At 36.9% G+C, this 17212-nt stretch overlaps 1 protein-coding gene across 1 annotated transcript; it reads right to left on the reverse strand.

The window, feature by feature from the left end:
* Positions 1-326: 326 nt before the first annotated feature.
* On the reverse strand, positions 327-16964 carry LOC137404432 (uncharacterized). Its single transcript, XM_068090632.1, has 8 exons — positions 16937-16964; positions 14153-14380; positions 13735-13911; positions 12572-12634; positions 10565-10627; positions 9011-9208; positions 8184-8389; positions 327-639 (listed from the first exon to the last, which is right to left on the reverse strand). Exons 1-8 carry the CDS (start codon positions 16950-16952, stop codon positions 574-576), a joined length of 1017 nt encoding a protein of 338 aa, XP_067946733.1. The 5' UTR covers positions 16953-16964; the 3' UTR covers positions 327-573.
* Between the last annotated feature and the right edge of the window lie 248 nt (positions 16965-17212).

The following is a 17212-nucleotide window of genomic DNA, read 5'->3' on the forward strand; positions in this document are numbered from 1 at the left end:
TGTGATTATTAGAGTACAGAATGGTGTGTGAAAACATAGTCATAGAGGCCTTAAAATGGTGGTTATGCATAGCCTCTCTGGAGAAATGTTACAAATTGACCCGAGTTTTGTGTCAAAATTTAAAGCTTATAAGCTACGGTAACTGGCTGCTTGCGGTATAACAAACGCGTTTACTGAATGTTACAAGGAGATTAGTTGCTTATTTCAAGAGGAAATAACTCTAGCTTTTATGAGTGATCTTCATGTTCTGTTATCACAGCTGGTAGGTTATTCCACAAGACTTACTCCCTCGCATCAAAGGAAATACAATTCTTTTTGCTGTGTGGTAGTTGTGCATCCTCTTTGATATTATTATTATTAAATTATATTGTAGTTCAAAGAGCATCAGAAAATATTTTGCAAGAAGAAACTCTGATTACAAAAATATAAGATACGTGCACAAAACATAAGCAATGCAAAAAGTTGAGCAACTTCGTTCTTTGAAATAAATTAGCTCTAATGTACAAACATCTGTGTTGGCCAAACAGTCATTGAGCGCTTGGAGAAAAACGATTGTTCCTGTGGAATGGATAGCTAAAATAACGTGGTAGGACATTGGCGTACATATTCTGGAGTACATCCTTTCCAATTGGGGCATAACTGTAAGTAAAGGTTTATTACACGGTTAATTACTGTAGTAGAGATGAAATCTTTTGAATAACTGCTCTAAGAAATGATTATCCTACAGTGGCTGCCATTTGATTGTAAGACTGAATGTATAGCAAAGTCAAGTCAATAGACATACTTCCTTCACGCTACCATCAAAAGTATAGGTAAACTTGTTAGCATATAGGACGAGTCACACATCTACATCTATGGCTGACATTGCATTTACACAGATAGACAACAGTACAATGAGTAAACTCGCATTCACTGAAATAAAATATGCCATCCATTTCGCTTAATAATTGCAGCAAATACGATCTATGCAAACGCAAGAACCAGACTGGGCTACCAAAAATTGTACAATAGCCATTATTGAATACAGTGCTTGCAGTCTGAGTAAACCAAAGAACGGAAACAATTTTTATCTTGATATGCGTAATTTGTTATCATCATCTTCTATATATAATTTCACAATAAATATAAATGATATTATTAAAGCATATGGCTTGCAAAACTTGGAAGTTTGTCAAAAATGACATGTCGTTATATTTGTTTTGTATCCCTGCTGTTTAATAATATTGAACAGATTTTAGCTGAAACCACAAATACATTCAAAATCAGCAACTTGCCGGGCCGCACTACGATATGTAGATGATTGGCAAATGATAGCCTAACATACTATTAACTTTGTATGCTGTGGCTTGTTCAGCATGGGCTGGATAATTAGCTCCACCACACGTAAATGGCAAGATGATGGAGGTGTGCACCTTGATTAGATGGTATTTAAATATAAGTTGTTTTTAGAGCGCCCAAATCGGTGTCATTTATCAAGGTTTCACGAAATCTCACAATGAGTTGATCAACCTGCGTTTGATTTATTTAGGTCTTTCTAAGATTACCTCATATCAATACTTAGTCAAACCAACTAATCTAGCTACTCGATGAAATTGGCCATGTATCCGCCTAAATATCGAGTCAAACCAACCTGTCTGGTCAATGAGCCACCCAGATATCATATTGACCTACCAGTTTAGTGAGCCACCCAGATATCATATTGACCTACCAGTTTAGTGAGACACCCAGATATCATATTGATCTACCAGTTTAGTGAGCCACTCAGATATTATATTGACCTACCAGTTTAGTGAGCCACTCAGATATCATATTTACCTACCAGTTCAGTGAGCCACCCAGATATCATATTTACCTACCAGTTTAGAGAGCCACCCAGATATTATATTGACCTACCAGTTTAGTGAGACACCCAGATATCATATTGGCCTACCAGTTTAGTGAGCCACCCAGATATCATATTGACCTACCAGTTTAGTGAGCCACCCAGATATCATATTGACCTACCAGTTTAGTGAGACACCCAGATATTATATTGACCTACCAGTTTAGTGAGCCACCCAGATATCATATTGACTTACCAGTTTAGTGAGCCACTCAGATATCATATTTACCTACCAGTTCAGTGAGCCACCCAGATATCATATTTACCTACCAGTTTAGAGAGCCACCCAGATATTATATTGACCTACCAGTTTAGTGAGACACCCAGATATCATATTGACTTACCAGTTTAGTGAGACACCCAGATATTATATTGACCTACCAGTTTAGTGAGCCACCCAGATATCATATTGACCTACCAGTTTAGTGAGCCACCCAGATATTATATTGACCTACCAGTTTAGTGAGACACCCAGATATTATATTGACCTACCAGTTTAGTGAGCCACCCAGATATCATATTGACTTACCAGTTTAGTGAGCCACTCAGATATCATATTTACCTACCAGTTCAGTGAGCCACCCAGATATCATATTTACCTACCAGTTTAGAGAGCCACCCAGATATTATATTGACCTACCAGTTTAGTGAGACACCCAGATATTATATTGACCTACCAGTTTAGTGAGACACCCAGATATCATATTGACCTACCAGTTTAGTGAGACACCCAGATATCATATTGACCTACCAGTTTAGTGAGCCACTCAGATATCATATTGACTTACCAGTTTAGTGAGCCACCCAGATATTATATTGACCTACCAGTTTAGTGAGACACCCAGATATCATATTGACCTACCAGTTTAGTGAGCCACCCAGATATCATATTGACCTACCAGTTTAGTGAGCCACCCAGATATCATATTGACCTACCAGTTTAGTGAGCCACCCAGATATTATATTGACCTACCAGTTTAGTGAGCCACCCAGATATCATATTGACCTACCAGTTTAGTGAGCCACTCAGATATCATATTGACTTACCAGTTTAGTGAGCCACCCAGATATCATATTGACCTACCAGTTTAGTGAGCCACCCAGATATCATATTGACCTACCAGTTTAGTGAGCCACTCAGATATCATATTGACCTACCAGTTTAGTGAGCCACTCAGATATCATATTGACCTACCAGTTTAGTGAGCCACTCAGATATCATATTGACTTACCAGTTTAGTGAGACACCCAGATATTATATTGACCTACCAGTTTAGTGAGACACCCAGATATCATATTGACTTACCAGTTTAGTGAGATACCCAGATATTATATTGACCTACCAGTTTAGTGAGCCACCCAGATATCATATTGACCTACCAGTTTAGTGAGACACCCAGATATCATATTGACTTACCAGTTTAGTGAGATACCCAGATATTATATTGACCTACCAGTTTAGTGAGCCACCCAGATATCATATTGACCTACCAGTTTAGTGAGACACCCAAATATCATATTGACTTACCAGTTTAGTGAGATACCCAGATATTATATTGACCTACCAGTTTAGTGAGCCACCCAGATATCATATTGACCTACCAGTTTAGTGAGACACCCAAATATCATATTGACTTACCAGTTTAGTGAGATACCCAGATATTATATTGACCTACCAGTTTAGTGAGCCACCCAGATATAATATTGACCTACCAGTTTAGTGAGACACCCAGATATCATATTGACCTACCAGTTTAGTGAGACACCCAGATATCATATTGACCTACCAGTTTAGTGAGACACCCAGATATCATATTGACTTACCAGTTTAGTGAGCCACCCAGATATCTTATTGACCTACCAGTTTAGTGAGACACCCAGATATTATATTGACTTACCAGTTTAGTGAGACACCCAGATATTATATTGACTTACCAGTTTAGTGAGGCACTCAGATATCATATTTACCTACCAGTTTAGTGAGACACCCAGATATTATATTGACCTACCAGTTTAGTGAGACACCCAGATATCATATTGACCTACCAGTTTAGTGAGACACCCAAATATCATATTGACTTACCAGTTTAGTGAGATACCCAGATATTATATTGACCTACCAGTTTAGTGAGCCACCCAGATATCATATTGACCTACCAGTTTAGTGAGACACCCAAATATCATATTGACTTACCAGTTTAGTGAGATACCCAGATATTATATTGACCTACCAGTTTAGTGAGACACCCAGATATCATATTGATCTACCAGTTTAGTGAGCCACTCAGATATTATATTGACCTACCAGTTTAGTGAGCCACTCAGATATCATATTTACCTACCAGTTCAGTGAGCCACCCAGATATCATATTTACCTACCAGTTTAGAGAGCCACCCAGATATTATATTGACCTACCAGTTTAGTGAGACACCCAGATATCATATTGGCCTACCAGTTTAGTGAGCCACCCAGATATCATATTGACCTACCAGTTTAGTGAGCCACCCAGATATCATATTGACCTACCAGTTTAGTGAGACACCCAGATATTATATTGACCTACCAGTTTAGTGAGCCACCCAGATATCATATTGACTTACCAGTTTAGTGAGCCACTCAGATATCATATTTACCTACCAGTTCAGTGAGCCACCCAGATATCATATTTACCTACCAGTTTAGAGAGCCACCCAGATATTATATTGACCTACCAGTTTAGTGAGACACCCAGATATCATATTGACCTACCAGTTTAGTGAGCCACCCAGATATCATATTGACCTACCAGTTTAGTGAGACACCCAGATATCATATTGATCTACCAGTTTAGTGAGCCACTCAGATATTATATTGACCTACCAGTTTAGTGAGCCACTCAGATATCATATTTACCTACCAGTTCAGTGAGCCACCCAGATATCATATTTACCTACCAGTTTAGAGAGCCACCCAGATATTATATTGACCTACCAGTTTAGTGAGACACCCAGATATCATATTGGCCTACCAGTTTAGTGAGCCACCCAGATATCATATTGACCTACTAGTTTAGTGAGCCACCCAGATATCATATTGACCTACCAGTTTAGTGAGACACCCAGATATTATATTGACCTACCAGTTTAGTGAGCCACCCAGATATCATATTGACTTACCAGTTTAGTGAGCCACTCAGATATCATATTTACCTACCAGTTCAGTGAGCCACCCAGATATCATATTTACCTACCAGTTTAGAGAGCCACCCAGATATTATATTGACCTACCAGTTTAGTGAGACACCCAGATATCATATTGACTTACCAGTTTAGTGAGACACCCAGATATTATATTGACCTACCAGTTTAGTGAGCCACCCAGATATCATATTGACCTACCAGTTTAGTGAGCCACCCAGATATTATATTGACCTACCAGTTTAGTGAGACACCCAGATATTATATTGACCTACCAGTTTAGTGAGCCACCCAGATATCATATTGACTTACCAGTTTAGTGAGCCACTCAGATATCATATTTACCTACCAGTTCAGTGAGCCACCCAGATATCATATTTACCTACCAGTTTAGAGAGCCACCCAGATATTATATTGACCTACCAGTTTAGTGAGACACCCAGATATTATATTGACCTACCAGTTTAGTGAGACACCCAGATATCATATTGACCTACCAGTTTAGTGAGACACCCAGATATCATATTGACCTACCAGTTTAGTGAGCCACTCAGATATCATATTGACTTACCAGTTTAGTGAGCCACCCAGATATTATATTGACCTACCAGTTTAGTGAGACACCCAGATATCATATTGACCTACCAGTTTAGTGAGCCACCCAGATATCATATTGACCTACCAGTTTAGTGAGCCACCCAGATATCATATTGACCTACCAGTTTAGTGAGCCACCCAGATATTATATTGACCTACCAGTTTAGTGAGCCACCCAGATATCATATTGACCTACCAGTTTAGTGAGCCACTCAGATATCATATTGACTTACCAGTTTAGTGAGCCACCCAGATATCATATTGACCTACCAGTTTAGTGAGCCACCCAGATATCATATTGACCTACCAGTTTAGTGAGCCACTCAGATATCATATTGACCTACCAGTTTAGTGAGCCACTCAGATATCATATTGACCTACCAGTTTAGTGAGCCACTCAGATATCATATTGACTTACCAGTTTAGTGAGACACCCAGATATTATATTGACCTACCAGTTTAGTGAGACACCCAGATATCATATTGACTTACCAGTTTAGTGAGATACCCAGATATTATATTGACCTACCAGTTTAGTGAGCCACCCAGATATCATATTGACCTACCAGTTTAGTGAGACACCCAGATATCATATTGACTTACCAGTTTAGTGAGATACCCAGATATTATATTGACCTACCAGTTTAGTGAGCCACCCAGATATCATATTGACCTACCAGTTTAGTGAGACACCCAAATATCATATTGACTTACCAGTTTAGTGAGATACCCAGATATTATATTGACCTACCAGTTTAGTGAGCCACCCAGATATCATATTGACCTACCAGTTTAGTGAGACACCCAAATATCATATTGACTTACCAGTTTAGTGAGATACCCAGATATTATATTGACCTACCAGTTTAGTGAGCCACCCAGATATAATATTGACCTACCAGTTTAGTGAGACACCCAGATATCATATTGACCTACCAGTTTAGTGAGACACCCAGATATCATATTGACCTACCAGTTTAGTGAGACACCCAGATATCATATTGACTTACCAGTTTAGTGAGCCACCCAGATATCTTATTGACCTACCAGTTTAGTGAGACACCCAGATATTATATTGACTTACCAGTTTAGTGAGACACCCAGATATTATATTGACTTACCAGTTTAGTGAGGCACTCAGATATCATATTTACCTACCAGTTTAGTGAGACACCCAGATATTATATTGACCTACCAGTTTAGTGAGACACCCAGATATCATATTGACCTACCAGTTTAGTGAGACACCCAAATATCATATTGACTTACCAGTTTAGTGAGATACCCAGATATTATATTGACCTACCAGTTTAGTGAGCCACCCAGATATCATATTGACCTACCAGTTTAGTGAGACACCCAAATATCATATTGACTTACCAGTTTAGTGAGATACCCAGATATTATATTGACCTACCAGTTTAGTGAGCCACCCAGATATCATATTGACCTACCAGTTTAGTGAGACACCCAAATATCATATTGACTTACCAGTTTAGTGAGATACCCAGATATTATATTGACCTACCAGTTTAGTTAGCCACCCAGATATAATATTGACCTACCAGTTTAGTGAGACACCCAGATATCATATTGACCTACCAGTTTAGTGAGACACCCAGATATCATATTGACCTACCAGTTTAGTGAGACACCCAGATATCATATTGACTTACCAGTTTAGTGAGCCACCCAGATATCTTATTGACCTACCAGTTTAGTGAGACACCCAGATATTATATTGACTTACCAGTTTAGTGAGACACCCAGATATTATATTGACTTACCAGTTTAGTGAGGCACTCAGATATCATATTTACCTACCAGTTTAGTGAGACACCCAGATATTATATTGACCTACCAGTTTAGTGAGACACCCAGATATTATATTGACCTACCAGTTTAGTGAGCCACCCAGATATCATATTGACCTACCAGTTTAGTGAGCCACCCAGATATTATATTGACCTACCAGTTTAGTGAGATGCCCAGATATCATATTGACCTACCAGTTTAGTGAACCACCCAGATATCATATTGACCTACCAGTTTAGCGAGACACCCAGATATCATATTGACTTACCAGTTTAGTGAGACACCCAGATATCATATTGACTTACCAGTTTAGTGAGACACCCAGATATCATATTGACCTACCAGTTTAGTGAGACACCCAGATATCATATTGACTTACCAGTTTAGTGAGATGCCCAGATATCATATTGACCTACCAGTTTAGTGAACCACCCAGATATCATATTGACCTACCAGTTTAGTGAGCCACCCAGATATCATATTGACCTACCAGTTTAGTGAGACACCCAGATATCATATTGACCTACCAGTTTAGTGAGACACCCAGATATCATATTGACTTACCAGTTTAGTGAGATGCCCAGATATCATATTGACCTACCAGTTTAGTGAACCACCCGGATATCATATTGACCTACCAGTTTAGTGAGCCACCCAGATATCATATTGACTTACCAGTTTAGTGAGACACTCAGATATCATATTGACCTACCAGTTTAGTGAGATGGAGACCTATTGGCTTGAAAAGCACATATAAAATGAGGAGCCAGAGTGGACTAAGCAGGACCAGGGTAGATGAATAGAACACAACACTAAAGAGCAGAAGAAAGTCATCGCAGTAAAATCCAGAGCACGTGTCACCAGGTGTCCCGGGGTTACATGGTCGCCTCAGCCAAAGGCTGTAGGCACTGCTACAACCTACCAGCACAAAATTCAAGTTGACTTGAAACATGTGGCAGTTTTAAGGTGACAAAGGAGAACCAATGATAATGTTTGTCTCTAGCACAAAACCCTGGTCCAAAGCTACCAGACTAGGAAGCAAGCCAACTTAGCATGATACAAATTAGTGATATAATAAAAATACTATACAAAATGAATGCTATTAATTTTATAGTACTGATAGATATATCAAAATTTGTTTTTATCTATATGTCAATACATTAATTATCAATTACATCATACATTACAACAATTATCGAACATCCTTAGAATAATGTATTAAATCTCATTTCTCTCCTTTAAATAAAAATATAATTGGAATGTTAGACGCTCTCAGTGTATTAGCACTAAATTACCTGCATGAACACAATAGAATTCTGTAGCGCTCTTGCGAGTAGGAAATGCTGACTACGTAGGATAGATGGTTAATAAATAACTATGGAAAAGCCAGTGAAACTCTAAAAGAAGCTAGAGTTTATGGCAAGGACATGCCTTAACAACCTGAATTAGGAAGTTTCATGCCTGCCATTTCTGATAGTTTACTTCTTTTACCAAGCAGTCAGCTATTAGTTAGGAAAAGGATATAAAAGATTTACTCACCTAAAAAGTACAAAATGATAAGAATAAATGGAAAAATGCCGAAGAGAAGTGGTTTGTGTTTGTGAGATTCGTTGCCTCGGTGCCTGCAGTAGTAGAAGAGACCAACAAGGGCCGTATATAAGAAACCGCCCCAGCCTGAGCTCTTCATGATGGATGGTAAGAAGCCATTAGCTGGACAGTTCGACCCAAAAACAGTTGCTGCAACAAAACAGTTTGTACAATGACATCTAGATGTCATGGCGATATTTCTTATACAATAATCTCCAGATATCCTAAGAGTGTTTCTTACACAATGAGCTTTAGGTATCATATGGATGCTCTTTCTGCCGTGAGCTCTACATATGAAGTTCTTCAACGATGGACTTCATATGTTGTTGATAATGATCGTGAGCATTGCAAACGCTCTTCAAATTATTCAAAATCTTTGTTTTACTTGGGAAAGCCCTCAAAAAACCTTATGGATCTCCTTTTACTAGTAAGTATAAATTTTATTGATTTTCGCTGATTATAAGAATGTTGGTTTATTGCTCTAAAACAAGAACCACAACATCACAATGGCAAGGCATATGGCCATAAACGCTTTTGAGCAAATATTAATTCCATTATAAGTAGCAAAGAATTGCTGAAATGAAAAAGTTAAACTTGGCTGAGTTCAATTTAGAGTAAGTTGAGCCCCATGTCACTATCTTTATCTTCAAACCTATGCATCACCTAGTCTATACATCCATTCGTATGTCCACAACATTCAGAAATAATAAACTTCAATTGATTTTTTTTACATCTTATTTAGTTTTTTTCAATTTTTTGTGTTTCCAAGCATGCGGCTTTTTCTTATGCAATGAGCTCTACAAACAAACTAGGCAAACATTCTATAAAGTGAATTTCCTACAGTATAACTATCTCTATTTAAACAACTTGCTGGCTAAAACATTAATGCGTTCTGACCTTTATTAAAAACAAATTAAGCTAAATTTTTACATTTTGATCATATTAGTAGGGACAATTCCTCATGTTGTTTGAATAAAATAAAGCATTACTACAAAAGATACCAGCACAGATTAAATTAAATACAATTAGAAAATAATGTTTGGCATGTAGGCTACAAAGGAAATGCACTTGGTAAAGCATTTTCGCTTATTTCGAAGCCCTGTACAAGGTCGCCCCTAACACTACATTTTTGCATTCCTTGATCAGAGAGGCATGAGAGTATTATAAGATCTAATAGGAGCTACATTGCATTACCTGACAGGGTAGGCTTTATTCAACCTAGAGAGTTGAGTACATACAAGGAAGTAAAACGAGGTGACCAGACTAATACAAGTTTTAAAGCCATTGCCCATGAAGAGCGCACTCCATACACTACAATAGTATTCGATGAAATGAGTAAGAAAAGGTAAGATGTGATGTAATGAGGTAAGAAATGAAAGTTTGTCCATAAAAGTCCGTGAATTTGTCTATGAAAGTTTTTGGTCAGTTGTACAATAATTGCTGAGCAAATCAGTGTACAGTGAGTTGGATAAATCAATTCACTGTACATTAGCGGGTGCAACGTACCAACAGTTGTGAGAGCCACACATCCTACAGCGGAGCAAATGAGGACAACCAGCCTTATGACCTCTGCAAACAATAGAAAGTACAGCGTTAAATCTATAAAAATGTTTATTTACTGTGAACCAGGTCAAGCGATCGTAAATTACACAATTCCAGTGATAAGAGCGGGGAAGCCTTATTCAAATGACAAACTATAATAAGGTCATATAATCATCCTCTTCTAGCCTAGGTTAAAGTTGTCTACCCTAAAACACTTATGTATTCGCGTCATCTAACTTTCTCATTTTCGCGGAGTCATCCTCTCACGAAAATTTCATGAGCGAAACTAAACTATCACAACGAACGAGTGAAAACGCGAAGTTAAATAGCTTTGTTCATTGATATCCACAATAAAATCATCATATTAGAAATGCAGGCAATTTTTGCCTGTGGTTGGGCTCAATGGGAAATTTCTGGTAAACTCATTATAGCTAATACACCGACTGAGCAGCATGGCAAAGCAAATTAAGATGATATCAGTTTAGTCACTGAATTTGTAACTGATGAGGATGAAAGTCTAAAAGAGAGAATCAAAAAGTTCGGGAGCACTCAGCAATGCCCCGATAGTTACTGAGATGCTGAATTAGGGCGTTAAGCTAGGCTAGCGGCGACCATTTCTAAAACAGCAATTGGACAGTCTCAAATTAATAGGGACTTTGGGACAAGTTTTGAGAAACCATAAGGTGAGTTGGGCAATACATGACTTGAAACTTGGAATATTTTGACATGATGGGTGGCTCTGTCGATGGCTTAGTTTTTGTGTGTGCTGCTCATCGGATTGGTGAGATATTTGTGTGGATACTTTTGATTTTGCTCATAACTACGTGGACCTGTGTTGTTTTTTTGTGTGTGTAGACTACAGCCCGGTCTCGGCTTCGGCAATATCCCGCTAAAAAACACCTGTGGTATTTTTTTCAAGTTCAATCTCTACCGAGAACATTTTCGTTACATATTTTATTTTGCCAACATTTTAACCAATATTGCTATGCAAAAATTCAATGTATGCGGATAAGACTTGTGTGCGGTGATAAAGCTATGTAAAGCTACGATCGATCCGAAGCTAAAATGATCCTCCACAATGTTCCTTACTCTTACAAAACTATTACTTTCACCACTGTCAGAGACAGTGCTGCTACTTTAATTATCTGTATAATCAGGAAAATCTAAATCTTAATTGGCTATAATGTCATCAACAACTAATTACCTGTTTTATGACTCGCACGCGGTAGTTAATGAACTCACAGAAAAATGTACGTTTTTAGATTAGAAATTCTCAAACAAAAGTTTAAAATTTCTTCGTTGTTTTAGGCTGATTTTATAGAGAAATCTTTGGACAACACAGTCAATTTCATAAAACTCTTTAAGACCGTGGGTTATGTGGTCAACGAATAATAAAATCAGGTTACCACGCAATTGCTGAGAAAGTCCAAAAATGCGTTTATGGCAGTGGCCCCTAGAAAACGCATAAATGCGTTTATGGCAGCGAACGGGTTATACAGTTTTGGTTGTGAAGTTGGTTGTTACCTATCTACTTTCTTCTTCTTGAGATTTGAGTGTGAAAGTCGCGGCAGGAGGGACCTAGACGTCATTGATAGTCCAAGAAACAAATGGCAGCAAGTGATCAAGTTGAATTATCGATCTCACCCACACATTTTAACCTGCGGTTTACAAATACGAACTAGTCCCAAATTGAATTTTTTTTCTTATTAGCGAACTGGACCTGAGGAATGTAATCTGTTTTTTCCACTGCATTCATTGTCATATCACAATATTTTCGCACTCATCAGAGCCGCGAAATTAAGTTGCAGCGAAATTTTACTATGTGTGCTACTCACGAAACTAAATACTAGCGAAATAAAAGTGTCCTAGGCTATGAAAGCTTTTGTTCAGTTGTACAGTAATTGCTAAGCAAATCAGTGTACAGTGAGTTGGATAAATCAATTCACTGGTATATTCACGGGTGCAACGTACCAACAGTTGTGAGAGCCACACATCCTATGGCGGAGCGTATGAGGACAACCAGCCTTATGACCTCTGCAAACAATAGAAAGTACAGCGCTAAATCTATAAAAATGTTTAAGCGATATTGATTAACACAGCACATAGGCGATGAACTATCCCTGCGTTATTAATATTTGCTACCACTAGACTAGCAGGTAAAGCGGACATAACTTTGGACAGCTCGACACAACTAAAGGATATTTGCATTATATTTCCACTTTTAACTGTTGTGTTAAGCGGATGAGCTGACATGCCTGCAGCAATATTGATTGATGGATTGGCATGTTGTCAAAAAAACGTTAATAATCTTCCTTGCATTTTATACTTGTCCTGCTTGGACATTGTATGCTTCCAATTCTTAAGCTTTTAATAAATTTCATGGTGGCAAAGTTTGATTATGTCAGCTAACCAAAAAGCATACACAAATGTCAACCGCTTATATAGTTTACGGAAAGGATTGTCAATGTTGTTTACGAGGGGGTCTTCTAAACAACAATGATTTTTCCACTGGCACTTCTGACTGATTATTATCTTTGGTTGCAAATAACAATAGATGCATTCTTGAGTAAGAGATACGTTTCATTCTATTTATATACATTCCATATATATACATCTATATATATATATTTCTCAAAGTATGTTCGTGTGTCGTATGTCGTGTATCGTATATCTGTCGGTTTTCCGATAGATATACGATCTATACGATTTATCTATACGGCTATAGATCTTAAAATCTTGATTATCCGCAATCTGATGGATTTGAACTCACGTCCACATTGTATTTAGGGTCCAGCATATAAGACCTATTAATAGTACATCTAGACCTCGTTATATAGTTAAAGAATTAGAGGAGACAACAGCCTTAGAACAACTATTAATAACAGTGTTCAGTGTGGCTGAATCTCATGGAATTTCCTCACAGTTACTATGGAAACAGATACAAGCACAAGCCATTTTGGCTCCAAATATTCCAAACGGATACAGACTATGTCAACTATGAATAGGTATATGAATAAATGCATCTTGTGATATACTAATACGAGTATACAGTTATAGTTGTATTTTTATTTTATAGACAGACACTGATCAAATCAGATTGATTTTACTTTGTTAAAGTGTGCAAATTCACTTACTTTCATGGCACTCTGATTGAAAATGGGAACACGACTGAGACTGAGTCCTAGCACTCTCAGCGGAGGTCGAACCTACCGATGATATCGTGGTTGCAGAGTCAGCGTCCGTAGTAGCCTGAGATGCTGCTACCACTTCCAGGGCTCTAATGCCAAGGATCTCATCATAACTTGGAGGATCTGAAAGTTAACACTTATTGAAATTTGTGTCTCTATTCAGCTGATTAACGATAAAACAGCAGTAGTAAGATTTTGTTTCTGCGTATCAATAACTTATTTATTCAATAATATAATTACAGGCTGTCCTGTAATATAAAAAAATTATTCTAATCAATTCCCTAGCCATTCTGGGCAAATATTCATTGATGTTTAGCGCAGTTTCACTGAGGGTGAGATTTCATAGGTAGCATATAATACTCACGCCATAGTTCCCCTCGAGAGTTATTTGTAGGGGAATGAACGGGTATATCTGCCCTGTGTTGTTGAGGTAATTCAAAGATGGGAGGGGGTGGAGGTACAACGTTGTGTGTAGCCCCAGGAAGTTCTATTATATAAACACTTGAATTGACAACATCGTTGTAGTCCGGTGGAGAGGATGTGTCGCGTGATGCATTCTCTATCATTCTAAGCTCATCAATAAACTTTGTATCTTTAAAATAAAAAAATATTACATACAGTAATTCTAACACATGTCCAAAGCAAGGTTTTTCATTGAACATTAAGTTAATTTGATAGAAAATTTTCAATTTTGATGGCTTAAAACAGCCGTTCGCTCGTTTTTGTTAGACAAAGAATTAAAGACCAAAATATTAATCTGTTATTTAAAATCATAACATTTAAAATGCATAATACACTCAAAAGCAAAATAGCTAAATCAAAGGTGGTATAAATATCAAACCAAGTAACTAATCACTGGGAGTTTCGAAATTTATTTTCTATATTGTTAGTGCTTTTTCCACATTATGTAGTCATTTCATGCTCTAATGCAATCTTCTTTAGTTATACAAAGCATATTTTAGGTTATAAACAAAATAAATTAGAGATAAGAATTAGTAACTATCATGAAGACATTCGATCATTACTTTCTTTCCCTCATGTTGTTAATGTTGTAGAAACAAGAAAATGTAAATGCATATGCTTGTGCATTTGTAGCATATTCGCATTACGTAGCCGACACCTACGAATATTGATGCAAGGTGGGTGTTTGCACCATTAAACAACACTAGTTACTGGTTTAGGTAGAAAATCAACCCAAAATATACCGGTAATATCAATTACATGTAATTGTTTCCCACTATCGCAGTAAAAAGCAACAACACTTACTTTGTTTTATTAGCAAACAAGGTGAAAACGGTAACAATGTTTCCTGTCACCTCTTGAATGTTTCAATCGATACTAGAAAATATTTGTCCACCTCAAGGCTTTATCGATGGTGCTTTAGCGCGACTAAATGTTGCCGAGTCATTGCTTCGCTACATACAAACACCAACAGTTGATATCTTTCTTAGATCAGTATAGTTGTAAGAAGGATTCAATCAAAATTATTCTAGATATCATGCTTTCAAAAGCAGAATAAAATGCGCTCGCTAAAATACTCACGCTCAACTTTACTAATTTGGAGTTGTCTTACATGGAACATTGTTTAGCTCACGAGAGCAGACAACTCAATTTTTTCATAAATTGTTATTAGCTCTAAATTAAAGCATGTTTTTAATTATTACACATTTAAAAAACTTTGATTAGAGCTTTACAGACTAAATTTAAAGTTACAAAAATAATATTTAGCATAGTAACGTGCAATTGAAAACTGGCAAAACTAGTTGTTCTCATTAGTGCGTAACTTGTTGATATTGGTCTCAACCATAACTATGAGTAGTACAGCTGTTGTTTCTTAATAGTTGTTGAGCAAATATATTCCTAATTTTATTTGTGGTTTGTTGGTCATATAGTAAATATACAGTGAAGCAAAAATTGTGTTACTAAATACAGCTAAAATCTTGTGATAGAGAAAATAATTTGTTTCTAAAAAAATCTCAGTTAGAGCTGTGACGCTACATCATTGATTGTTTTCTATTTGCTATATATTTTATATATTGTTATAAAGTATCTTACTTTGCTGATATATCCTACAGTAAGACACAAAATTTAGAAGGTTGTAGAGATAATTACTCTTTACGAATATTTCAACAGGCGTTTATTGAAATTTACTCTTTAAACAGTAGAGGTATATTATAAGGGTATAGAACTAGTAAACAAGGGCTAGTTATATGTGATGGAATCAAAAGTGAGATATAAACAATACATCAGGGCTTGAAATGCCGTATTAAAACAAAGGTGTGAGTTTGGAGAGTTTAAACCATGATGAGGTGACAAGATCGATGCTCAGTTAGTATGCGATAATATGATGATAAGTTTATAATGATGCTGAATGTTACTTTGTCAAAAAGTTAAAACTGTGAAAGTGGAGTCAGTTGATAAATTTTTTCAATGGTCCATCAAAACTGTACAAAGTGTTGGCATCAACAAATTTTAAAACATAAAATCCTGGTCCAAAACTACCAGACTAGGGAGCAAGCCACTTTAGAATGATACAAATAAGTGATATTATAATTATACTATACAAAATGAATGCTATTAATTTTATAGCATTGTTAGATATATCAAAATCTATTGTGATTTATCTGTCAATACATGTACATTAATTATCAATTACATCATACATTACAACAATTATTTTATATCCTTAGAATAATGTATTACAGCTTGCCTGACTCTCGCCAAAAGATTATGGTTAACCAGTAGTTATTCAATTACTTACTAGATAGCAATAGGTATTCTGTTATCCAAATGCAGAATCAGTGTGTCTGACTGCATATGACTTTATTACAAGAACGGTAACAAGATTCATTGACTATAATATAGACAGAGAGTAGAGCTTGACAGGTAATGCCTTCAAACTAATAGTAATATATTTCTATATTTCAGCATTTAAGTTCATCGTTTCAAACAGTTCAAATGAAATAACAGCATGAAATCTCATAGTTAATCTTACAAGTTTTTACTTGGTTCATTTTTGTTGGATATACAAGTGTCTTTAGCAAGCTCTCATCAAACAATGATTTTGGCAATGCAAGAATCACACCTAAGCAAAAGGTACCTTAATGAACCTTTGTACATCCACAAATTTTTAAAAAGTACAACTGACCTGCCGTGAATTGCATTCATAAGCTTCATGAGTGAGCACTTCAAGGGTTGCCTGTTGTTGGGGCTGCCGTATGCGTTAGAAGATAATATGCATCAAGGCCTTTTTTGCCAAGGAAGTCATAATGTTGCCATGTATATTAGTATAGCCAGCCTAGCCTATCCTATCCTAGGCAACTGGTTCAGCAACTGTTTCAAGGTGTAGCCTGTGAAAGGAGTTGCTGCCAATCATCCTGCACATAAACACAAGCAGCCGGCATGGCAACGAAGCTTTATTCAA

This window comes from Watersipora subatra, chromosome 9, assembly GCF_963576615.1.
Source record: "Watersipora subatra chromosome 9, tzWatSuba1.1, whole genome shotgun sequence".
NCBI classification, from domain to species: Eukaryota; Metazoa; Bryozoa; class Gymnolaemata; order Cheilostomatida; family Watersiporidae; genus Watersipora; species Watersipora subatra.

Bases quoted from the DNA above. Each gene is read 5' to 3' on its own strand.
- LOC137404432 (XM_068090632.1), bottom strand. The intron at 12,635-13,734 runs GTAAGTGAATTT...TATTGTTTGCAG, and splicing joins TCAATCAGAGTGCCATGAAA to AGGTCATAAGGCTGGTTGTC. The intron at 9,209-10,564 runs GTACGTTGCACC...GTTTTGTTGCAG, and splicing joins TGTGGCTCTCACAACTGTTG to CAACTGTTTTTGGGTCGAAC.